The sequence below is a fragment of the Bos indicus genome, chromosome 23, assembly GCF_029378745.1.
Source record: "Bos indicus isolate NIAB-ARS_2022 breed Sahiwal x Tharparkar chromosome 23, NIAB-ARS_B.indTharparkar_mat_pri_1.0, whole genome shotgun sequence".
Taxonomy (NCBI): domain Eukaryota; kingdom Metazoa; phylum Chordata; class Mammalia; order Artiodactyla; family Bovidae; genus Bos; species Bos indicus.
In genome coordinates this window covers 8,859,425-8,882,646 of record NC_091782.1, presented here as the reverse complement: position 1 = coordinate 8,882,646, position 23,222 = coordinate 8,859,425, and the positions used below count along the sequence as shown (strand labels likewise).

Sequence of the window (23,222 nt, the reverse complement as noted above, 5' to 3'; positions counted from 1 at the left end):
TGTGTGTTGATGTTTGCGGAGCTGCCACACGCGGGGGCCAGGCTAGGGCAGGGAGGTGGGAGGGGGCAAGGCCGTGGTTTCCCGGCTTCTGGACTCAAAGGGCCTTTTCTCTGCCTGCCCGCCCCACCTCACCCACCCCACCCAGCTCTGCGCTCCTGATCTCTCTGGCCCCTGCCCTGCCCCACACTTCTCTGAAAGTTTTGCTGGAACTTTCTTTGGTTTTCTTCCAATCTGGAACTGATGGTGTGAGCAGCGTGTGTTTGGGGGAGTGAGGGAGAAAGAGGTGACCTCTGTCTCCTGGGGAGTTTGAGCCCTCGGAAGCCGAGTTCTAGGTGGACAGGGCTGGTGGCCTGGCTCTAGAATCTTTGGGCCACGGGTGGCGGGGGTGGTAGGGCAGGGTCGAAGATCCAGGTGTGGGGAGCTTGCCCGGGTTTTGGGCAGAGGACTCTGATGGGATCTGCAGATGTGTGGCTCTGGGCCCTGGATCTGCTCCGGCTCTGCGTGGCAGCTTCAGGCTCCCCGTGTGCCCCCCCACCCCAGCCCATCTCCCCAGCCAGGGGCACAGGCTCCGGGGCTGGCTCCTTCTTGTATCTCCTTTCTCTGTGTGGTCGGAGTGGCCCCCGCCTCCCCCAAACACGGGGCCTGCAGCAGCTTGACGCCCCCTCTCCATAGAGCTGCCTGTCTACCCCCTCCCTGGTGGCCCCCAGCCCCTCCCGTGCCCAGGATGATGGCTTGCCCAGATGTTGTTTATGCTGGAGACACTGGACAGAGGCCAGAGACCCAGAGACCGAGAGGAAGGAAGAGCCAGAGAAAGGAAAAGATGGGTAGAGGGCGAGGGAAGCAGAGGAAGATGGAAGAACCAGAGAGAGAGACCAACAGATACGGAGACCGACAGAGCACGTGAAGGGGAGGCAGGTGGAGAGTTGGAGGAGAGAGATGAATAGAGAGACTTCCCTGGTGGTCCCGTGGTTAAGGGGGCACGGGTTTGATCCCCGCTGGGCAAATAGGGTCCTACATGCCAAGCGGCACAGCCAGAAAGTAAATAATAAACTGATTAAAATAGTTACTCGGGCTTTCTTTAAAAAAAAAAGAAAGACAGAATAGAGATTCATAGGCTGAGAGATGGAGACAGGGAGAGCGTGAGGAAGGCCGAGGCTGGGAGGAGGGGTGGTGGTGGGCATGGAGCTGAGTGCAGGCCCAGTGCTGCCTTTGTACAGGTGACTTGGTTTCCCATCCATGCATGCTCTTTTCAGAAGCGTGGAAGGGCGAGGTTGACTTACATCCTGCAGGGAGTTTGAGCCCCAGGAACCTGATCTCTAGACCCCCAAAGTCCCCTGTGCGTGCCCCCCTGGGAGTGCGCGCCTTGCCCTGACCCTCACAAACTCTCCCAGGCACAGCCCCCGTGGACGTGCTTCGGGCCCTGAGGTTCCCCGCCCTCCCTGACGGTGTCCGGAGGGCAAGAGGTATCTGTCCAGCTGATGTGGCCTACCGAGTGTCCCGACCCGCCCAGCTCAGTGCACCCACCCGTCAGCTCTTTCCAGGTATGGGTGACCTACCGAAGCAGGGATAACTGCGGGCGAGGCCGGGGGGTGGGATCAGAGGGGAAGGGGTTGATGGCTCACCTTGCCTCTCCCTCCCGCTGTGTGTCTGTGTCCCAGGAGGCTTTCCCAAAGATTTCTCTCTGCTGACTGCGGTCCGGGCCCGCCCGGGCCTCCAGGCGCCCCTCCTGACCCTCTACAGTGCCCAGGGCGTCCGGCAGCTGGGCCTGGAGCTCGGCCGACCTGTCCGCTTCCTGTACGAGGACCAGACTGGGCGGCCGCAACCGCCGGCTCAGCCTGTCTTCCGAGGCCTCAGCCTGGCGGATGGCAAGTAAGTCAGTGCACTCCTCTGGCCTGTCAGGACTGTCTCTTAGGAGCTCCCCTCTGGTTCCTGCTCCCAGAACGCCCACCCCCTAATCCTTGTTGTTCAGTAGCTAAGTCGTTTCTGACTCTTTGTGACCCCTTGACTGCAGCATGCCAGGCTTCCCTGTCCTTCACCATCTCCTGGAGCTTGCTCAAACTCATGTCCATTGAGTCGGTGATGCCCTCCAACCATCTCATCCTCTGTCACCCACTTCTCCTCCTGCCTTCAATTTCCGCCCCCTAATCTAGGAAATCCCTTTGGGCCACCACTCGCTTACCCACTGCCCAAACTTTAGTCAAGTCTCTTCTAGCCCAGAGTTTGGGCTTCAGAGATTAAATCCTGGTGCGTAGGACTACCTTGTACCTTGGGCAAGTTACTCGAGTGTTTTTTTTTTCTTTTATTCATTTTTATTAAAAAAACTTTTGATTTTATATTGGAGTAGAGCCAATTAACAATGTTGTGATAGTTTCCGGTAGATAGCAAAGGGACTCAGCCATACATATCTGCTTGACTTTTTTGAGACTTGGTTTCTATGTCTGAAAAATAGGGATAGTAGAATTATGAAAATCAAATGAGAAAGTGATTGCATGCTGCCTGGGGTGTTGTAAGCACCCAGTAAATGGTAGCTACTGTGACTGCTACTGTGTTACCATTGGTTTGTCAGCCTTTTCATCAGCAGCTCCCCAGCTCTCGTGACTTTCCTCCCGTCAGTCAGTCACTGGAACCTCTCCCCACTCCCATGACCAGGTGGCACCGTGTGGCTGTGGCTGTGAAGGGCCAGTCTGTCACCCTCATAATTGACTGTAAGAAGCGAGTCACTCGACCCCTCCCCCGGAGCGCCCGTCCAGTACTGGACACCCGGGGCGTGATCATCTTCGGTGCTCGGATCCTGGATGAGGAAGTCTTTGAGGTAACCGCAGCAACTAGAGAGAGGACGCTGGTCCTGTATCTGCGTTCACTCCCCTCCTGACCTCAGTACTCCATCTTCCTGTGTCTTGACCCTTCACTTTTCCTTTCATAAATGTCTATTTCTACTTCCTCTCTTTAGGACTACTTTTTTTTTTTGTAGAATTAAGTGCCCGTTTATATGGCAGGATTGTCCATAGTCATTTATTCCGTCAGGCCGTTTTCATTAGTCTACCCATCCATCCACTCCCTCAACTGATCCATCCACCCATCCATCCACCCATCTGTTCATTTACATACTCACCCACCTACTCAAGCATTTGGGCTTGTATTCTCCCACCTGCCTGTTCTTCCCCTGCTTAGCCACTCCTTCCTCTAAACCACCCATCTATTCATCTGTCCTTCCGTCCATCCATCCATCCGAAGTCATGCATCCATCTACTCATTCATCCATCTGCTCATCCACCCTATCTGCATGTGCATGGAAGGACACATGCAGGCATCCCGTTTACCCACCCATCTCTTCAACCCCCGACTCTCCATCCAGCCATTTCTTCACTTCTTCCATCTACTTCCATTTCTATCTACTCTATGCCTCTCATTTTCCTCTGTATCAGTCCACCCATACATACATTCACTCACTCATCATCCATCCACCCTCTCATTCAGTCAAGTGTCTGAGCCCCCATTCACCCACCCAGCCATCTATCCATCTACCCATCCATCCGTCCAGGCACCCACCCAGCCAGTCAATGTTTTCTGAATACCTGCTGGCTCAGAGCCAAGGGGAACGCCGAAGAATATCATCAGATCTCTATCATCCCAAGTTCTGCTCTGGAGTTGAGACAGTATTCCCAAGCTATAACCCACCCCCGAACAGGGTTTGCTCAGTACCACATGTGGGCACAAGTATATGCCATTGGAAATCATAATTGGCTTCCTCCCATTTCTAGAGGTCCAGAGAATTCTTATCATCACTGCATTGGAAGGTCAAAGCAACTAAGGTTGGGTCTCCAACCTTAGGTCTCCAGAAGCCACTGTAAACAGGCTCATGCATGATCACATGAGCAGGGTGTAGGCCAAGAGCTGAACTTAGGGTGGAAGGCTTGAAGTCTAGTCCTGATTCTACCACTTGGCGTGACCTTGGGCCAGTCATCATCCCTTGGAACTTTTATGAATTCACTGTGCTTGGAAAATGAGCATGAAGATCCTTGTCCTGCTGACTCTGATCCTTGTCCAGCTGTCTAGTTGTTGTGAAGGTTCAATGGGATTATGAGAGAAGGTCCTTTGAGACCTGGAAAGAAACCATGCATGTGGGCGGGCTGGTGCTGGCTGTCTCCATCATGTAGTCTAACCTCTGACCCATGTCCCAGGCTCTATGCTGCGTCTCTCTGAAGCCCTCTCCACCTGCCTCCATTCCTGTCCCTTCCTCTTTGCAGGGTGATATTCAGGAGCTTTCCATCATCCCGGGAGTGCAAGCTGCCTACGAATCCTGTGACCAGAAGGAGCTGGAGTGCGAGGGGGGTTGGAGGGAGAGACCTCAGAGACAGCCATCTCACAGAACGCAGAGATCTCCGAAGCAGCAACCACCAAGACTTCACAGGCCACAAAACCAGGAACCCCAGGCACAGGTGAGGGAGCTGGGTGCACCCCAAACTGCAGCACGCCCCGGGGAGGGAAGCCGCCACCACAGTGCCCCAGGGGAATTCCCCCAATGGCCCAGAGCCCCCGTCCAATGTTGGGCTCCTGTTCTCCCCCCCAGTACCCCCTCCCCAACCATCCCCTCTATTGCCATCACCCTGCCCTCCTCCCAGTCCTCATTCATCAACCTTTTTATTTTCATTTAAAAATAAAAAGTCGTTATGAAGAATTCGTGGCTGGGCACTGTGTCCCCTGCTTGTGTCTCCTCCTCTGCTAGTCTTCCTGGAACTGTGTCCTTGGGTTTTCCATCTCTTCCTTGAATTAAGAGATTGGGAGGCCATGGAGGGTGGGGGTGAGAATTGGGGGATGTGGGCAGAGGTTGGGAGAGCTGAGGAGGGAGAGACAGAGACAGGAGAAGTTGAACTGAGGAGACCCAGGAAGAGATGTGGAGAAGGAGTAGGAGGTAGAGGCCTGTGCAAGCTAGCGGGCAGGGCCCTGTCTCTGGCCCCTGCTTGCCCCAGGAGGGGCAGGATCGGGGGCTGTTGGTGGGGGTGGAGGGAAGGGCAGGGAGGCTCTGAGTGGGGTGGAGTCCTGACAGCTAGAGTGACAAGTGTGATCTGGGGTCAGTGGTCTGAAGGTTGGAGGCTCAATCTCTTAATCATGTCTGCTTCTGTCCCACATTCGGGACTCACCCCCCTTCCCACCCCGCTTCCCCACCCCCCTTCCCATCCTCCTCCCCACCCCCCTTCCCATCCTCCTCCCCACCCTGCTTCCCATCCTCCTCCCCACTCCCCTTCCCATCCTCCTCCCCACCCCCCTCCTCACCCCCATCTCTCTCCTGACTCCTATCCCTCCATCATCCCCAACTCCCATCCACCTCCTCTTCCCCCTCCTCCCCCCACCCCTTCCCACTGCCCCTCCCCCAACCCCAGTCCACTGAGTCTCTCTACTATGACTACGAGCCCCCCTATTATGATGTGATGACTACGGGCACCACCCCTGATTATCAGGTAAACTTGAGGGACCCCTTCCCTTGCCCTGTTCTCCCCACCAACCCCTTGCAAACATCTAAGACACGGTCCTCCCCTTCCCACTTTGGGGAGAGCCACCTTGTATCTAGATTAAGGGCGTGTGCTCACTGGCCCTCCCGTGTCTCTCCACTGCAGCGACCTCCAAGCCCCAACCACAGGGCTCCCCCTCCCCCCAGGGGGCGTCGGACCCCTCCCCGAAAGCCTGCCCCTCCTGCCAAGAGGTCAGCAGCCCGGCAGGCGTCCCCCTCACCAGGCCAGAGGCCTTCTCGAAGTGGAGGTTCCAGCCCAGCCCGGGGCCAGCCTCCCCTCTCCCGGCACCCAGCTCAGCAGGCAGCTCCCCCCACTGCCCGGGGCCCCCCCAGGACCAGAGGCAGCGGTTACCGGCAGGTAGAGCCGGGGCATCCAGATCTCTGCCCCCGAACCTCTCTGACCTCAGAGATTCACTCTCCCTAAACTGTACCCCCTCCAAAGGGGCTGCAAGATCTGAGATTGCCCCCACCCCCCAGCACAGACAGATGCTGCCCTCAGGACGGGCCAGGACGGGCTGCTGCTTGGCCTCCCTTACCGCTAACCTCTTTCCTCCTTCCCGCCCTCTGCTCCTCTCCCCTCGCTTCCCCTTGGGGGTAGGACCCCACCCCAGGTGAAGAGGAAGGAATCCTGGAGTCAAGCCCTTTGCCACCCCCTGAGGAGGTAACTCCATCCCCACCCTCGCCCCAGCTAGGGGTGGTGGGCGTCTGTGACCTGCTCCCCTTGCCCTAGGTCGTCTTGATGAACCAGCCCCTCTTCTGGCCGGAGGGTTCTTTGTCACCTTGTTCACGATGCTCTGTCTCCTGGTTACTCCAGATCTTTGAGTCTGCTTGTCTCTCAGGACAGCCATTTTTCTCCAGTGTCCATGTCTCCTGCCATGATTCTTTGGCTCTAGGGTCATCCCCTTCCATGTTGACGTTAATGGTTGTACTTCTGTCACATTTCTGTTCCCAGGAGCCATTTTTTGTCCAACCCTGTCACTTTTTGTCTTTCCACCAATTTCTTTGGTCATTCCTTGGGCCCTTTCTTCCATCGTTATGTCCATGGACTGTCCACTCTGTGTCCAGCCCTCCGGCCACCCTTCTCGTTACCCCTCATTTCTTCCAACCACACCCACTTTCTGGACCTCTCTCCTTGTTGGGGGCCTTTGATGGCCATCCCCCTTCTCTACAATGGCTCCCCTTGCTCTTCTTGGGAGGAAAATGGCCCCCATCACCCTCAGTACCCCTTGGGCTGGAAGTCGTCACACCCTGGGGTCCAGGGGAGACCTCCTCTTAGCCCTAACGCCCCCGTCTACCCCTCTCCCTCCCCACCCCCGGGAAGGAGCAGACAGATCTCCAGGTCCCCCCCACAGCTGACAGGTTCCTGACAGAGGAGTATGGGGAGGGTGGCACAGAGCCCCCAGCAGGGCCCTACGATTACACCTATGCCTATGGGGACGATTACCACGAGGAGACGGAGCTTGGCCCTGCCCTGTCTGCCGAGACAGCCCGCTCGGAAGCCGTAAGTCCGAGAAGCTCCTCTTTCACGCTTGACCTCCAGCGGGAATCGCTTCCTGTTTTCTTTGGTTGTTGTCTGTCTTCTGAGAGCTACTTCCCACCGGTGATTTACCATTTTTTGTTCACGTGGATTGTATCTGTTGCTTGAAAAGATTACTCCCTGCCTTCCCTTGTCAAATGTCTTACTCTGTGACTCCTTATGGTTCCTTCTGTCTGAAGCATTTGGTTTTTTTTTCCAATCCTATGGCCACTTCCTGTCTTTCTTGGTCCCTTCCTATCTCCATCAAGCTGGATTTCATAGGCCTTTGGGTCATAAGCCCCTGTCGTATGTCCATTTTCAATCTGTCTCCATCATTTCTTCTTGATCCAAACCATTTCTTATCCATGTTGCTGCCAAACAATCTAACTTTCTCTGTCACATTTTCTAAGCTACAGGCCACTTCCTGTCTGTCCCCTCTGCTCCCAGTCATGACATCCGTTTGGGTGACTGTGTCAGACTGGACTGGAGGGGACTTATTCTTTGTGTTTCTGCTCTAGTTTTTCATGCTGTTTTATCCTTTGATAATAAGCCACTTCGTATGTGTCTCCAATCATCCAAATCATAAAGTTTCCATTGTGGGTCTAGATATTTATCATGGCCACTTGCTGTGTGTATGTTTTCTGGAAGATGTGTGTTTGCTGGAAGAATTGTCTTTCTTTGTCATTATCCATTTCCCAGAGTCACTTTCTGTCTGTTTTGTGAATTTCTTTTCTTTCTTGGTTGTGGCAGCCATATTGTTTTGAAGGTCCACTTCCTGGATCCTCTTTCCTTGGCTGCTTCCTGTCTGTCCCACCACTTCCTGTTTATCTGGTTCATTTTCTAACCATCTTGGCCGTGTTTGATTTTTCTTGGCCCTGGTATCATTCTTGCTTCCAAGAGTTTGTCCCTTTGTTCTGTCTCCCTTAATTGTGCCCTGTGTCTTCAGCCACTCCCTGTCAGTGGGGTATTTCCTGTGCTCACTTCATCTTTTGCCTGCGTTGCGGTCAGAGCTCTCTCCCCAACCCTGCTGCCTCATTCCACCCTCCGTGCTCTAATATTGCCACCCTTGACCCTCTGCTGCCTTTCCCTTATGCCGGATACTTAGGATTGATCTGGGACATGGGAGAGTTTGGAAAATGATCGTTACTGTTCGGTCAGGATGGAGGTAGAGGGGGGCATTTTGAAGATCTTTGTTGAGAGAGTCAGGGGACGTGTTGAATAAATATCCCCCAATCTCCCTGTCCCTATCTTGGTTGTGGCCCCAGAGCTGGGGGTGGGCATTTGACTGGAAGTGTGGAAGGGAGGCTACTGGTAGGCTTGAAGTTTAAATGAGGGTTAGAGGAAGGGTGTAGCTTCCATGCTGGGAGCGGCGCTGGAAGGAGCTGAGGGGCTCCGTGCTGGGGCTTGAGTAACTGAGCCCGAATTGTATTTTTTCAAAATCCAGTTATAAGCTCTAAGTTGGAGGTATCAGTGGGGACTGCTCTCCAAATATACTTAGAGTATGAATGTCTAATCTCTGGGGAGTTTTAAACTTGTGAACCCCTTGAAACTCTAAGTAAAATTCTGTGCATAAGGGCATACCCTTTTTCTTTTCTGGAGAAAGACACTATAGATTACGTCAGATTCTCATATGGATGCATGACCTCCCCCAAACCCAAGTAAAAATCTATCTAAAATCTTAGAATCTTACTTGGCGAGTTGGGTTAAAGGTGAGGAAGTTGATGGTTTCTTAAGGTCCTAAGGAAGTGTGGGGGATAAGGTGCAGTCCTCCAGGAGAGGGTCTGGGAAGACTGGGGGACTGGTGTCCCAGGAACTGTCTGGGGACCTTCCTGAGAGAGGTTCTCAGGGAGATGCAGAGGGTGTGTTTGCTGAGGTGGGGCAGGGAATTGGGGGGTGGGGAACCCTGAGATATCCCTTGGCAGACCTGGGAGGTCTGTGAAGAGGGAGTGTTGGAGGAGGACCAGGGAGTTCGAGGGGTTAGGTCAGGGAGATCTCTGGAGGACCTGTGACTGCACCAGGGTGGGGGCAGTCCCGGTGGGGGCTGCTCACAGGCCCCACTGGGGGTTACATGTGTGTCTCCCTCAGGCTGCCCGTGGCCCCCGGGGGCTGAAGGGAGAGAAGGGGGAGCCTGCTGTGCTGGAACCTGTAAGTCACTCTGGTCACTGAGCAGAGGGCAGTGGGAAGAAGGGAAGGAGGCAGGGTGCTAGCCCTATAGCCTCTGACTTTTAACCTTTGGCTCCGCAGGGCATGCTAGTGGAGGGGCCCCCTGGTCCAGAAGGCCCTGCGGTGAGTTCTAGCTGTGACCCCCCAGCCTCCATTCTTTTTGCAGAAACGCTTCCTACCTGCTCACTTGTGCCTTCCCAGCATTGGCCCAGGCCTCCTTAGAACTTGGAGCATCCTTCCAATCAGAGCTTCCCAGAACCCCAGATTTCTTCTGCGGAGACCACCCCCAGCCACATACCCCTCTTCCATCTGACCGCCCACATCTGACCCCCCCTTCTTGTGTTCTTCAGGGATTTCCTGGTCCCCCTGGTATCCAAGGCAACCCAGGCCCAGTTGGAGACCCAGGCGAGAGGGTATGAGAGCATCCTGTGGGGGCGGGGAGGACTACAAAGGAGCCGCTGGTATCCAGGGGGGTACCATTCTCGGTGACTTCTCATCAGCTGGTTGATTACTGATGGAGGGGCTGCTGTGCCCTCAGCACCCAGAAAAGAAGGCAGCGTGTGGTTGGAGAGGGGAGCAGTCTGGTGTCTCACTGTCGATTTTCTCCATGACATGTTTCTCCACTGGGTGTGGGGAGATCTAGGAAAGTCTGCATCTGTTCCATTGAGGAGGGCTTCAAGATGATGCCAGGGGCCTAACAACACGCTGTCACTCCGTCTTTCTCCAGGGTCCCCCGGGCCGAGCAGGGCTCCCTGGATCAGACGGCGCCCCTGGCCCTCCCGGAACATCCCTCATGCTCCCCGTGAGTGGTCTTCTGGGCTTTGTGGAACAGGCTGAGGGGAGGGCAGGGAACCAGAAGGGGAGGAAAACCTAGGAGGAGTCTCTCGGGACGATCCACCCAAAGAATGTGATCATCGGGGTGGAGGGTCTAAGGCCTCATTAATGATCTAGAACCAAACATGGAGCATCTAGAATCAGGCAGAAAATCCTAGATTTCAGGGAATCTAGGAGGAAGAGGCTGAGAGGGAGGGAGGGAGGCAGGAGCTGAATTTCTGAAAACCTCTGAGTGATAAGCCAGAGCCCGGGGGAGACACTGGAGGAGGGCTTAGGGTATCTGGAACCTGGGACATGGGGGCCCAAGTGCTGGATGATCCCTCTGGTTTCGGGGGTCTCATGGATTTCCTGGAAGAATCTAGACTTTCTTCTTCTCCTTGCCCCACAGTTCCGGTTCGGCAGTGGTGGGGGTGACAAGGGCCCTGTGGTGGCAGCCCAGGAGGCCCAGGCCCAGGCGATTCTGCAGCAGGCACGGGTAAGTAGGGCTAGGGGTCTTGGGGGGGCATGGGAGGGGTGTGGTAGGTGGAGGAAGGCACTAGGAGGGGTTGGAAAGGTAGGTCGGTGTGACTGTAGGGCAGGGAGAGGTCTGGGTTGGATTGGGGGCTGACATGGAGGTTGAGGACGATCAGGGCAGCGGAATGAAGGTCAGGGAAGAAGGGTAAATCTGGGAGGTGACCCGGAGTCTGGGGTGCTCCTGCTGCCTGTGCTCAGCTCTGCCGTCTCCTCTGCCCTCCCTAGATGGCCCTCCGAGGACCCCCTGGCCCCATGGGATACACAGGCCGCCCTGGCCCCCTGGTGAGTGCGTGGGGTGTTGTGATAGGGGATCCTTTATCCATGTGTGGGGGTATGGACAGTCCTGGAAAAGGACCAATTTGAGAGATATTTTGCTGCATTGAGGGAGGGCTCTGTGGCCACCGATGGGCGTGTCCTTCAGCAAGCCCCCCTCTCTCCTCACAGGGACAACCCGGGAGCCCTGGCATGAAAGGAGAGTCTGGAGACCTGGGACCTCAGGTGACAGCCTCCCCCGACCTGGTCCCCAGCTCAGTGCTGCCCCCCCCACCCCGACCTGTGCTCACTAACCCTGCCCCTGTTTCTCCCTCCTAGGGCCCCAGAGGACCTCAGGGCCTCATGGGCCCTCCTGGCAAGGCGGGGCGAAGGGTGAGTGACTGGGGTGGGAGATGGAAACAGGGTGCAGGGGGTGGAGGGCTGGGCCCCTGCTTGCTCTGACACCTCCCCTGCACCCCCAGGGCCGAGCTGGTGCTGACGGAGCCCGAGGGATGCCTGGGGAACCTGGAGTGAAGGTAACAGGCTCGGGCCCCTTTGTGGTGCCCACCCGGAACTCATCTGTTTCCTGGGGATAGCCCCGCCCCGCTCATGACGTGATGGGAAAGGGGCGGGCACCTCACCTGGGCTGCCCCTCTCCTCCTTAGGGTGACCGAGGATTTGATGGCCTCCCGGGGCTGCCTGGGGAGAAGGGACACAGAGTGAGTATGGGGGCCGCAGGGTGCTGTGATGGGGGTGGATCTTCCCTGGAGGGGAAGGGAGGGAGGGATCTCGAGGTCAGGGCAGGAGGCTGGCGGTCCCAGCAGGAGCTGAGAGGAGGAACTTCCTTGGACCCTGAAGACGGTCTGCGTCTGTCTGTGTTGGGGGCTCTGTACCCCTCTTACCTGGTGGCCCATTTTTCAGGGTGATACTGGTGCCCAGGGCCTTCCTGGGCCCCCTGGTGAGGATGGAGAGAGGGTAAGTGTTGCAGCCTGCGTGGGCGGGTGGGGTGGGGGCCGGGGGTAGGGGGGGTCCGGGGTGGGGGCTGGGGCTGGGGGCGGGGGGTTCTGGAAGGCGAGGCTGCTTCACATGTCCTCCTCCAGGGAGACGACGGAGAGATCGGGCCTCGGGGGCTGCCTGGGGAGTCGGTGAGTGTCGGGGGGGCAGGAAGTGTGGCTCGGACCCCAGAGGAGGGGCGTGGGCGTGAAAGGGATGCGCTCTCTCACCTACGTGGTCCTGTCTTCCCCTCACCTGAATGCAGGGACCTCGAGGTCTCCTTGGCCCCAAAGGCCCTCCTGGGATTCCTGGACCCCCGGTGAGTGACTGTCCCTGACTCTGACCCCGCCCTCTCCACCTTCCCTGAATGCCTCCCCGCCCCGCCCCCACTGCCCCTTGAGCCGCACCCGCAGGTGCCCACGCGGGGCCATATCCTCTAATGCATCAAACACTTTGGGCATAGCAAAAAAAAGGTCCTCAAGAGAAACAAAACAAAACAAACCCACAGACCAGAGCCCCATGCCCTGTGGATCCGGGCGGCCATGTTTGCTTAGGTTCAGAGGGCGGCTGCCGCGCGCCTGCCCTATCCGGCGGGGATGGCCTGGCGTGGGAAACCACAGGTCCGTCCGGACTCACGCCCCTCTCATGTTTCAGGGAGTCCGAGGCATGGATGGCCCCCACGGTCCCAAAGGCAGCTTGGTGAGTGATGGGTGTGGAGACCCCGCCCGCCCCTCCGCCCCTCGCGTCTCTGCCAAGGTCTCCTCCCTTTGCCCCTCTGACCCCCTCCTGCTTCCGGCACTTGCCCCCTCGTCTGTCCCTCCTGGGACTCAGCTCCCCTGCCCGGTTTGTTCTGTCACCATTTCCTTCTGACCCCTGCCTGGCTGCCTGTTTCCAGGGACCCCAGGGAGAACCAGGACCTCCGGGACAGCAGGGCACCCCCGGGACCCAGGTGAGTGGTCCTGTCTGCCCCCCCCCCAACCTGAGGGGCCCCCCCTGGGCTCCCACAGTGGGTCAGACCCTGCATGGGGACTGGAAATGAAGGGTTTCAAGTTTTTGCTGCTTGTGCTGTGAACTGGGGGTGCTGGCTGGGGGAGAAAGCGGGACCCACCCCTGGGGGCCCCTGTAATGTCTCTCTCCGGTGTCTAGGGTCTCCCCGGGCCCCAGGGTGCCATTGGCCCTCATGGAGAGAAGGTAAGTGACTAAGGGATCTGGGGGATGGTGGGTGTGCTGAGGCGGGTTGCAGGGAGCCCCCAAATGTCTGGCTGTGACTGAGTGTCCTCATCTCCCTGCAGGGTCCTCGAGGGAAACCAGGGCTGCCTGGCATGCCCGGCTCAGATGGACCCCCGGTGAGTGCCCCCACCTCGTCATGCAAATCCCCCTTGACCTTCCACCCCAGGGAGTGACTTGCAGGCACCTCAGTGAGTATCCTTACAGAGTGTCCCTTGTCCTGGGAAGTCACTGGTGATGCCGCCAATGGTCAGTCAGCTTCATTAGGACCTGGGGGCATTTGGGTCCAAGAAGTGTAGAGAGGGATGCAGGAAGTGACAGGGACCAGTGGTCACGCTCTCCTTCCCCTACCCCCAGGGTCACCCGGGCAAGGAAGGCCCTCCCGGAACCAAAGGAAACCAGGTAAGCTCTTCCATGGCCCCTCACATCCCCTGGCAGGGTCGCCACCCAGACCTGGGCACCCAAGTCCTTGGGATCTCCTCGTATCTTCACGTGGCTCTAACAGTCCACCCCCTTCAACCCTCTCCAGACTCCAATTGGTCACTTCCCTTTCTCCCACCCCTGGGCGTCCTCAGTGACCCCCTGAGACCCTTTATTGACACCTCTCTGTCCTCTTGCAGGGTCCATCTGGACCTCAGGGTCCTCTGGGGTACCCAGGACCTCGGGGCATCAAGGTAAGAGACCAGCCAGCTGGGAGAGGAAGGCTGAGGTCAGGGCGGCCAGCTGGGCCCCGGAGCTTGGTCCTGCCAGCCTCGCCACCCCTCCTGACCACTCCGTCTCTCCCCTTCCAATTCCAGGGCGTGGATGGAATTCGGGGTCTGAAGGGTCACAAGGGTGAAAAGGTGAGCAATGGCCCTCAGCCCCATCTGCCCTCACCACCCTCCGCCCCTTCTCCTGCCCACCTCTGTCTACCCCTCCTTCCATCATCCGTGATGTCCTCTCGCCCTCACCACCCTCCGCCCCTTCTGCCGCCCACCTGTCTACCCCTCCTTCCATCATCCGTGATGTCCTCTCGCCCTCACCACCCTCCGCCCCTTCTCCGGCCCACCTCTGTCTACCCCTCCTTCCATCATCCGTGGTGTCCTCTCGCCCTCACCACCCTCCGCCCCTTCTCCGGCCCACCTCTGTCTACCCCTCCTTCCATCATCTGTGATGTCCTCTCGCCCTCACCACCCTCCGCCCCTTCTCCTGCCCACCTCTGTCTACCCCTCCTTCCATCATCCGTGGTGTCCTCTCGCCCTCACCACCCTCCGCCCCTTCTGCCCACCTCTGTCTTCCCCTCCTTCCATCATCCGTGGTGTCCTCTCGCCCTCACCACCCTCCGCCCCTTCTGCCCACCTCTGTCTACCCCTCCTTCCGTCATCCGTGATGTCCTCTCGCCCCGTATTTCTCAGGGCGAGGATGGCTTTCCCGGCTTCAAAGGGGACATGGGTGTGAAAGGCGACAGGGTGAGTAGAGACCTCCTCATTGCCCCCAACTCCGAGCGCTGGTGACCCTCCCCTTTGAGCCCCAATTACCAGCCTCCCCCTGACACCCCTGGATGGCCCATCTCCAGGCTCCCTCGAGGATCTGACCTCCCTTTGGAGCCTGATCCAAGCAGGACCCAGCCCTGTGCTCTGTGACCCACCGGCTGGCTGGTCACCGCCCTCTCCCTGCCCCTCGGGGCTCCTCGTCTTGCAGGACCTTCAGGGACCCCCACCGACCCCACCAGCCTCACCAGGGCCTGCCCCCCATCTCGGGGCTCAGCTCCCACCCCGAGTCCCGATCTCTCACTCTCTAACCCTCTCCCCCAGGGCGAGGTCGGAGTCCCCGGTTCCAGGGGCGAGGATGGTCCTGAGGGGCCGAAGGGGCGCACTGGACCCACGGGGGACCCTGGGCCCCCGGGGCTCATGGGCGAGAAGGTGACGGGGGGGGAGGGGGTCAATGTCTACACGCTCTAGGATGTGGAGGGGGTGAGGCCTGGGGTGCTGGGGTCAGAGTGGGTGCAGGGATGCCAATGGCTGAAGTCAGAAAGTCAAAGATGACTGTGCATTAATTATGCTCCTCTCTGTGTCTGGCACCCCCTAGACACTGACAGGTTGAGAGGGGCTACACAAGAAGCCTAGGAAAGTCCCCGTTATAAAGAGTTCACAACACATTCGTGGGGCCATGCAGAGAGGCTGTCACAGGGTTCCTGGGGGTGCCAGGCAGAGGGAAAGTGTGTGCAGACTCAGACCAGTAGGTACTCTGAGAAGGAAAAGAGTTGGAGAGGCGGTGAGCTCTGACATCTTCACGGTTAACCTGGCTAACGGTGTCCTGTCAGCCCCGCGGGGTGGGGACTTCTACGGTCCTGAAGCACCAGGAGGTTTGGGGGCTTGTTCGTCACAGCCAGTGCAGGGTAGAACCAGGGTTGGAGCCCCAGGAGTCAGGCGGCCGGATCCCTGCTCCCCACATCCACTCCTTGGCAAGACAGGTCCTGAGGCCTCAGGGGGCAGGGCGTGGGGGGCTGGAGATGGGGGCTGCAGAGCTGAGCCTGCAGCAAGGCGGGGTGGGGGCTGCAAAGGGGCTGGTCTTGGAGGAGTGGTTGTGTGTGCTGGGGAGGAGGGAGCAGAGGTGCTGGGCAGGCAGGGGATCCCAGTGCCCGCAGGGCGTGAGCTGCTGATTTTAAGATACAGGGGAGACGAGATTCCAGCCCTGGAGTTTGGGGAAAATCCACTCTCAGGAAGGAGAGATTACAAAAGCCAGGCAGCCTGGGGTGGGGTTGGTGGGGGATGAGGGCGGTGGGGGTTGGGGGCACGCTAGATGTTTGCTGTTTGGGGGCTGGGTCTCCAGGATGGAGTGGGATCCGTGGCCCCACTTGTTCCTGATGGCCCTCTGTCTGTCCACAGGGCAAGCTGGGTGTTCCTGGTCTGCCTGGCTACCCCGGACGCCAGGGCCCCAAGGTGACTCGATGCCCCACTGCGCCCCTCCTCCTTTTCCTTCCCTGAGCTCTAATTGCAGGAAGCACAGACGGACAGAGCAGTGGGGGGGACCCTAGACAGAATTTAGTTCACGCCCATTCTACAGATGGGGAAACAGAGGCTCAGAAAGCACCAGGGCTTGTCTAAGGCCACCAAGCTATTGGCAGAGCCTGGGTCTTCCACCCCCTGCCTCTGTCACCTCTCCTGACCCCCCTTGGCCTTTCCCCAGCCCACCCTCTTCTCGACTTCTCGGTTTCCCCCTTTTCCATCCTCACCAGGGGTCGCTGGGATTTCCGGGTTTTCCTGGAGCCAGTGGAGAGAAGGGAGCCCGGGTAAGCCGGGGAATGGGGGGCTGTGGGGGGAGGGGTGGCTCTGGGGGGCTCAGAGCTGATGCCTTGTCTTCACTTTGCCACCACCAGGGCCTGTCAGGGAAATCAGGGCCTCGAGGAGAGCGCGGCCCCACGGTGAGTGCAGCGGAAGAGGCGTGCGGCTCAGGAGCCCAAGGGGGTGCTTTGGGGGTCTTTCTGACAACTCCCTTGTCCTCTCTCTAGGGTCCGCGTGGTCAGCGGGGACCTCGAGGTGCCACCGGGAAGTCTGGAGCCAAGGTTGGTGGTCTCAGCAGGGCTCCATCTCCCCTCTGCTCCGGCGCCCAGCTGCGTCCCCTCCTCTGACCTTGGGGTTGGCTAGAAGTCAGCCTCTCTTCCTCTCTGACCATCTCCCCCACAGGGAACCTCAGGTGGAGACGGCCCCCATGGGCCTCCTGGAGAGAGGGTGAGTGTGGTCGAGTCCCCTGCACCCCGGCGCTGTCCAGGGGCCAGTGGCGCCGGCTCCCTCTCCACGGGGCGGATCCCCTGCCCAGCCTGCTCCCCATTCTCCTGGCTCAACCAGATCTGTCTCTAGGGTCTCCCTGGGCCTCAGGGCCCCAACGGATTTCCTGGCCCCAAAGGACCTCCGGTAAGCTGCCCTCTGACTTGCCTTGGCTCTGAGTGTCCCTCCTCCTCACCCCCTGCCCGGTCTAGAGCTCACCTGACCTCTGAACCCCTTCCAGGGTCCCCCCGGGAAGGACGGGCTGCCAGGACACCCAGGCCAGAGAGGAGAAGTGGTGAGTGGTACTCTGGTGCCTGCAGACCCCATCCCCGCCCCCCGTCCTGTCTGGAAGGCCCCCAAGGAAGGGTCTCCTCGGAGTGGCCCCTATCCTAATGCTGCTCATACCGCAGCCAAGGACTCGGTGGTGACCCGGGAGCCTGGGGTCCATGCCGTGTCCATGCCAGACTGTGTGTTCCAACCCCCCTCTCCTCTCTTTCTCTTTCAGGGCTTCCAAGGGAAGACCGGCCCCCCTGGCCCCCCAGGAGTGGTGGGACCCCAGGTATGCTTGCCCCCCCACCCCTCCCCACAGAGACAAAGCATCCTAGACCTTGGGGGTTGGAATGTCTGCCTTTCTTCTCTCTTCTCCTGATCCGGGGCCCCCAACCCTCCTTTGCCTGTGGGGCCCCGGGACTGGGGTGCATGGTAGGGGCTGGGTTTGGAGCAGAGATCTCAGATTTCCATCTGTTTCCTGGACCAGTTCTCCTCTTCTTGCGTCTTGGAGCGGAGGAAGGTCCCCGACAGGGACACTGGGTGGTGTGGCTACCCCACACAGGGGAAGGGAGACCAGCGTGGAGGCCTAGGAGAGCCCTGGGGCAGACAGGAAGGGGTCCTGGGGGGTACCGTGAGGTGACCAGAGTGAGACGGGGGCGGGGGTGAGACTGGAGTCTGTTTGCCTCTTTCCCAGGGAGCCGCAGGGGAAACCGGGCCCATGGGGGAGAGAGGTCACCCAGGCCCCCCCGGCCCCCCTGGAGAGCAGGGACTGACTGGAACAGCTGGAAAAGAAGGCACGAAGGTCAGCAGAGGGCCCGGGAGGGGGCACTTGGGAGAACGGGGTTCGGTGCCTAAAGGGACAGCCCATTGGGGGTTTGAGGGGGCAGAGGTCGCTCTGCTCAACTGGGGAGGCTGGCAGTGGTTCATCACCTTGGTTTCCTTTTAGGGCGATCCCGGACCCCCTGGGGCCCCAGGGAAGGATGGTCCCGCTGGTCTGAGGGGCTTTCCGGGAGAGAGAGGCCTCCCTGGCACTGCTGTGAGTGTGACCCCGACCCAGATGCCTGTGAAGAGGCCCTGCACCTCCTGGCTCCCCAGCGTCACCCTGCGCCCACATCCCAGCCCCCACCCTTCCCCGCGTGTCTCCTAAGCTCCGGGCCTGTGAGGTCCCCCTCTTCCGTCTCACGTCTGTTATCCCCAATCTCTGGCTCACAGGGCGGTCCTGGTCTGAAGGGGAATGAAGGCCCGGCTGGTCCCCCAGGCCCTGCGGTGAGTCTGGGGCCCCTGGGGGGCGGTGGGAGGAAGGGTGCGGGGCAGCATCTGGGTTCAGGTAGGGCTGCGGGACCTGGCAGAGGGAGGCTGGGGGAATAAGGCCTCTGATGCCGGGCCTTTCTCCTGGGAACTGTGGCTGGGCATGCTCTGGTGTCGGGGGCTGTGGTCTCCCCTTTAGCGGGTCTGACGCTTGCCTCTGTTGCAGGGATCCCCTGGTGAGCGAGGTTCGGCAGGATCTGGGGGACCCATTGGCCCCCCAGGGCGCCCGGGACCGCAGGGTCCGCCTGGAGCAGCGGGAGAGAAAGGGGTCCCGGTGAGTGCGGGGTCCTTGGGAGGCGCTGTAGGCGGTCTGGAAGCTGCTGGGTCTCAAGGGGCCTCCAGGGTGACAGCGTCTGTGGGTCACGACGCCTGCCTTCCTCTCCCACAGGGCGAGAAGGGCCCCATTGGTCCGACCGGCCGCGATGGGGTGCAGGGTCCCGTGGGGCTTCCTGGCCCTGCCGGGCCCCCGGGCGTGGCGGGAGAGGATGGAGACAAGGTGAGAGAACCGCAGGCCCCGGAATGAGCTTTGTGCACGTGAGCTCGCTGGGCTGGGCAGCCCCAGGGCCCGTGGCTCCTTCTGCCCTCCGCCCGCCGCGTCCTCTAACGTCCCCCCACATTCCCCTAGGGCGAGGTGGGAGACCCTGGCCAGAAGGGCGCCAAAGGCAGCAAGGGGGAGCACGTGAGTGTTCATCCCTCTGACTTCTCCCCGCTGCCCCTGAACCTCAGCCCCTCCTGGCCCCACCCCTTGTCTTGGTGTCTCTGACTCTTCTTTCTCCCCCAGGGCCCCCCTGGGCCCCCCGGACCCATCGGGCCTGTGGGGCAGCCTGGTGCTGCGGTGAGTGACCAGTGCCCCGATTCTGCCCTCGGAGGTGGGGGTGGGGGTAGGGGGCTCCAGGCCTGCTGCCCGGTTCTGGGCGGGACTAGAAAACCCCAGACCCAGGACCATCTCTGAGTCCTCGTCCCTGCCCTCCCCGACCTCAGGGGGCAGATGGGGAGCCTGGAGCTCGGGGTCCCCAGGGACACTTCGGAGCCAAAGGTGACGAAGGAACAAGAGGATTCAATGGGCCCCCGGGACCCATTGGTCTGCAGGTGAGCTGGAGAGAGGAGGCAGGGGCTGCGAGGTGGGGGTCACAGCGGGGCTGGTGTCTGCCCCGGACCCTCGCCAGCCCCTGCTCAGGAAGGAGGGCAGGGGGGTGGGGGCAGGGGCTGGGATCTGGGGAGAGGGGCCGGGAGAGGGTGTGCTCCAGGTGTGTTGGTCACCTGGGTCCGTGTCGTGTACACCTGTGCAGGGCTTGCCAGGCCCCTCGGGGGAGAAGGGAGAGACAGGAGACGTGGGCCCGATGGTGAGTGCGGCCCCCTTGACGGGGTGAACCCCTCCTGACTCTAGCCTCACCTGCTAGTCCCCCCTGCTTCCAGTGCCCACCCCGCCCTGGCCTAACTGCCTCCCTCCCCGCCCGCTCCCCTGGCCCCGCCACTCCGGGCATCCTTGGCTCACCTTCTCTCACCTCCTGGCCTGTCTCTGGGCGTCTGCTTCTCTCCAGGGACCACCTGGCCCCCCAGGACCTCGAGGCCCAGCTGGACCCAACGGAGCAGATGTGAGTCCTCTGGCCCCGGTGTGGCAAGTGCCCTGCCTCCCTTCCCCTAGACTGTAACCTCTGGCCTCATCACAGATGCCGAGACGCCGCTGGGCCTGCCGTCTCACGGCGATGACCTCAGGCAGTCGTCCAGGCTCTGCGCCCACGGGGCACCCCCTCCTCTTTATTTCTGGTTCTCTTTCAGGGTCCACAAGGCCCCCCAGGAGGTGTTGGGAACTTGGGTCCCCCTGGAGAGAAGGTACTGGGAAAGGGTACATGGATGGTCTTGGGGGGTGAGTTTCCGCCAGTTTCGGTGGGGGCCTCAAAGGAGACTGATAAGGCGGGGGACCCCGGTGGTCCCGTGCTTGGAGTCAGTGCTTTCACTGCCGTGGCCTGTGCTCAGTCGTCTGAGGAACTGTGCAGTGTGACTGAAAAAAGAGAGAGAAAGACTGGGAATATCAGGATTTTGGGGGGGGCCGGGGAATGAAGATTCTTGACCCCCATCTCCTTGCAGGGGGAGCCAGGAGAGTCAGGATCTCCGGGAGTCCAGGGCGAGCCAGGGGTCAAGGTGAGTGGTTGCTCTGGGGCCTGGCTCCCCAAGCCCCCCTCCACCCCCTCATTCCCACCCCCACCTTTTCTGTGACCTCCTGGAGCTGCAGCTCCCAGCCGTTCTCAGGGGGCCTGGTCCCTGGATCTGAGTGGGCTCCACCCCTCTTTCCTCAAAAGAAAGAGGGGCCCAGACTCCCCCCATGGGTTCGACTTCTGTGTGCACCCTGATGTTAGCTGGCGGAGGGGGATGAGGGCGAGGCTGAAGGCGTCTTGGAAGTGGGGGCTGCATCCTCCTCCTTTGGGACCATCTGTAACCTCCGCCCATCCTTCAGGGTCCACGTGGGGAGCGCGGGGAGAAAGGAGAGACTGGGCAGGCGGGAGAGGCAGGACCACCGGGGCCTAAGGGCCCCACTGGCGACGACGGTCCCAAAGGGAACCCTGTGAGTTTGGGAAGGGGGCTTGGAGGAGGGCCCTGTGCATGGAGACCTGGGAATGTGTGTGAGGATCTTGGAGTCGGGGGGCAAGACTGTGGGAGACTTGTGGGGGGGAACGGGGTCTCCTGGGAGGGATTATGGAGTTTAGGATCCAGAGAGAAAATGAAATATGACCTGAAAGCCTTGGAGGGCAGGCCGTGCATGAGGTGGGGAGAAGGGCTACTGGAGGCCCTCTTCCTAGGGCGGTGCGGGTGGGCACTGCCTGTAGAGAGGGAGCGTGAGCCCTGTACCCATGGGGATCGTGTTGGCGCTGGGTGGGCTTAGGAGGAGCTATGACCCTGACCCTTGGATTCCCTCCGGATCAGGGTCCTGTTGGTTTTCCTGGTGACCCTGGCCCTCCTGGAGAAGTTGGCCCTCGGGTGAGTCTTACCCAGGGGGAGGGATGGGTGAAGAGGGTGGTCTGCTTTGGAGGCACTCTGTGTGGCGGGTGGGAACTGGGGGTGTGGGGGGCAGACGGAAGAATGGGAAGCTCGGCAGGTTTGGGGGTGAGGTCAGCCAGGCCTGGGGCTCCCTCTGACAGTGCTGTGTCTCTGCAGGGCCAGGATGGTGCCAAGGGTGACCGTGGAGAGGACGGGGAGCCAGGACAGCCTGTGAGTACCCGTGACCCCCCACCCGCAGGCCCAATCCCCTCTGCTGTGCCCACACCTGAGGGCTCCCTCACCACCACTCTCCCTCCCTCCACAGGGGTCCCCCGGTCCTACGGGGGAGAATGGACCTCCTGGACCGCTTGGAAAGAGGGTAAGCGAGGCAGACCTTGCGGGCAGTCCTGGGGGAGGCTGGATGGCCGCTGGGGTGAGGGGGGGCAGGATGGGGAGAGGCCTGGTGTCCCAGCCGTCCTTGGGGGAGGTGTGTGTGTGTGTGATCACATGTGTTTGCGAGTGTGCTGTGCAGATTTGGGTATCTTTGCTCCTGTATGTCCTGTCTGATCTTGCCAGGGGTGGTGGTGTGTGTAGCAACCAATCAGAATAGACGTGGGGGCAGATTTCCTGGTGGTCCAGTGGTTGCGGCTCTTTGATCCCACTGCGGGGGGGACAGTGGGCACAAATTTAATCCTTGGTCTGGGGGCTAGGAGGAAAAGGGCTGGCAGGGGATGAACCCTTTGTTTACTGGTGGTGTGTGGGCAGGAGGCTCTTCTCCCAATGCACAGGACTTCTCAGTATTTTGATAGCTGGTACCGTTGTAGCAGCTCTCACACCTGTGAGTGAGCCTCTGTGATTGTGTCTGTGTGTGCGCAGGTGTCTGTGTGTGTACCAGGAGGACTGCTTTGGGGAGGGAGATGAGTCAGCCTCTGTGATTGTGTGTGTGTGTGCGTGCAGGTGTGTGTGCGCACAGGGGTGTGTGTGTGTACCAGGAGGATGCTCGGGTGGGAGGTGAGCCTGGCTGCTCACGGCCGCCTGCACCCCCTCCCCTCCTCCACCTGCAGGGGCCTGCAGGGACGCCTGGTCCTGAAGGGCGACAAGGAGAGAAGGGCGCCAAGGTGGGGAGAGCCTCCTGGATGCTGGGACGCCCACTGCACCGCCCCGCGCCTCCCAGTCCTCACCCTCCAGCCCCTAGACGCCTCTCCCATGCCCCATCCTCCAGGCGGGGTTCCCTGTCCTCCCTACCCCAGGGGTCTCGGGGGCTAGGCCCCTCCCCTCTGTCTCTCCCCACCCACCTTGGATCTGCTGCCCCTACCATACCATCCTCTGCCTTTCGTCCTCACCCTTTGGTGTGTTTCAGGGGGATCCTGGTGCTGTGGGCGCCCCAGGGAAGACAGGCCCTGTGGGTCCTGCAGGCCCAGCAGGAAAGCCTGGTCCTGATGGCCTGAGAGGTCTCCCTGGCTCAGTGGTATGTCATGATGCAGAGGTTTGGCCGGGCTGGGAGGGGTGTGGTGCTGGGGACACGTCTCCTGATGCCTGCGGTCCCTTCAAATCTGCAGGGTCAGCAAGGCCGTCCCGGGGCCACAGGCCAGGCTGGGCCTCCAGGCCCTGTGGTGAGTGACTGTGGATGGGGTGGGATGGGGTGGGGCCCCCGGGGCTGGACGTCCAAGCCTTGGAGGAAGTTGGAGTGGTGGTCCCCACAGGAGAGAGTGACTTCCTGTCTCCTCACAGGGACCCCCAGGGCTGCCTGGCCTCCGGGGCGACACTGGGGCCAAGGGCGAGAAGGTGAGTGACCATGTGCAGCCAGGGGTCTCAGCCTCCTCCCTGAAGCCTCCGGGGACCCCATGTTCTCGGGGGGCCCCTCCTCAGTCAGGGCTGTGGCAGCCCCAGGCTTCCTGCAGCCCCACCTGAGTCC

The 23,222-nt window shown here is 60.1% G+C and overlaps 1 protein-coding gene across 5 annotated transcripts in view; it reads left to right on the top strand.

Annotated features, from left to right (window-relative positions):
- Positions 1-23,222, top strand: part of COL11A2 (collagen type XI alpha 2 chain) — a 29,784-nt gene that overhangs the window by 1,640 nt on the left and 4,922 nt on the right. Inside the window, exons 2-58 of one of the 5 annotated variants that reach the window (XM_070777809.1) lie at positions 1,392-1,541; positions 1,659-1,869; positions 2,650-2,812; positions 4,248-4,439; positions 5,382-5,459; positions 6,108-6,170; positions 6,831-7,010; positions 9,111-9,170; positions 9,270-9,311; positions 9,539-9,601; positions 9,916-9,990; positions 10,411-10,497; positions 10,761-10,817; positions 10,980-11,033; positions 11,127-11,180; positions 11,270-11,323; positions 11,453-11,506; positions 11,709-11,762; positions 11,888-11,932; positions 12,046-12,099; positions 12,435-12,479; positions 12,676-12,729; positions 12,927-12,971; positions 13,073-13,126; positions 13,365-13,409; positions 13,628-13,681; positions 13,805-13,849; positions 14,402-14,455; positions 14,801-14,908; positions 15,875-15,928; positions 16,225-16,278; positions 16,366-16,410; positions 16,498-16,551; positions 16,673-16,717; positions 16,847-16,900; positions 16,995-17,048; positions 17,259-17,312; positions 17,718-17,825; positions 17,970-18,059; positions 18,236-18,289; positions 18,498-18,605; positions 18,720-18,827; positions 18,957-19,010; positions 19,113-19,166; positions 19,313-19,420; positions 19,621-19,674; positions 19,873-19,926; positions 20,111-20,164; positions 20,420-20,473; positions 20,787-20,894; positions 21,254-21,307; positions 21,485-21,538; positions 21,633-21,686; positions 22,372-22,425; positions 22,668-22,775; positions 22,867-22,920; positions 23,039-23,092. In XM_070777809.1, the coding sequence (XP_070633910.1) occupies positions 1,392-1,541; positions 1,659-1,869; positions 2,650-2,812; positions 4,248-4,439; positions 5,382-5,459; positions 6,108-6,170; positions 6,831-7,010; positions 9,111-9,170; positions 9,270-9,311; positions 9,539-9,601; positions 9,916-9,990; positions 10,411-10,497; positions 10,761-10,817; positions 10,980-11,033; positions 11,127-11,180; positions 11,270-11,323; positions 11,453-11,506; positions 11,709-11,762; positions 11,888-11,932; positions 12,046-12,099; positions 12,435-12,479; positions 12,676-12,729; positions 12,927-12,971; positions 13,073-13,126; positions 13,365-13,409; positions 13,628-13,681; positions 13,805-13,849; positions 14,402-14,455; positions 14,801-14,908; positions 15,875-15,928; positions 16,225-16,278; positions 16,366-16,410; positions 16,498-16,551; positions 16,673-16,717; positions 16,847-16,900; positions 16,995-17,048; positions 17,259-17,312; positions 17,718-17,825; positions 17,970-18,059; positions 18,236-18,289; positions 18,498-18,605; positions 18,720-18,827; positions 18,957-19,010; positions 19,113-19,166; positions 19,313-19,420; positions 19,621-19,674; positions 19,873-19,926; positions 20,111-20,164; positions 20,420-20,473; positions 20,787-20,894; positions 21,254-21,307; positions 21,485-21,538; positions 21,633-21,686; positions 22,372-22,425; positions 22,668-22,775; positions 22,867-22,920; positions 23,039-23,092 (4,148 nt within the window). The remainder of the gene's footprint in view (positions 1-1,391; positions 1,542-1,658; positions 1,870-2,649; positions 2,813-4,247; positions 4,440-5,381; positions 5,460-6,107; positions 6,171-6,830; positions 7,011-9,110; positions 9,171-9,269; positions 9,312-9,538; positions 9,602-9,915; positions 9,991-10,410; positions 10,498-10,760; positions 10,818-10,979; positions 11,034-11,126; positions 11,181-11,269; positions 11,324-11,452; positions 11,507-11,708; positions 11,763-11,887; positions 11,933-12,045; positions 12,100-12,434; positions 12,480-12,675; positions 12,730-12,926; positions 12,972-13,072; positions 13,127-13,364; positions 13,410-13,627; positions 13,682-13,804; positions 13,850-14,401; positions 14,456-14,800; positions 14,909-15,874; positions 15,929-16,224; positions 16,279-16,365; positions 16,411-16,497; positions 16,552-16,672; positions 16,718-16,846; positions 16,901-16,994; positions 17,049-17,258; positions 17,313-17,717; positions 17,826-17,969; positions 18,060-18,235; positions 18,290-18,497; positions 18,606-18,719; positions 18,828-18,956; positions 19,011-19,112; positions 19,167-19,312; positions 19,421-19,620; positions 19,675-19,872; positions 19,927-20,110; positions 20,165-20,419; positions 20,474-20,786; positions 20,895-21,253; positions 21,308-21,484; positions 21,539-21,632; positions 21,687-22,371; positions 22,426-22,667; positions 22,776-22,866; positions 22,921-23,038; positions 23,093-23,222) is intronic. The other 4 variants (XM_070777810.1, XM_070777812.1, XM_070777811.1 and 1 more) reach the window with 4 other exon arrangements.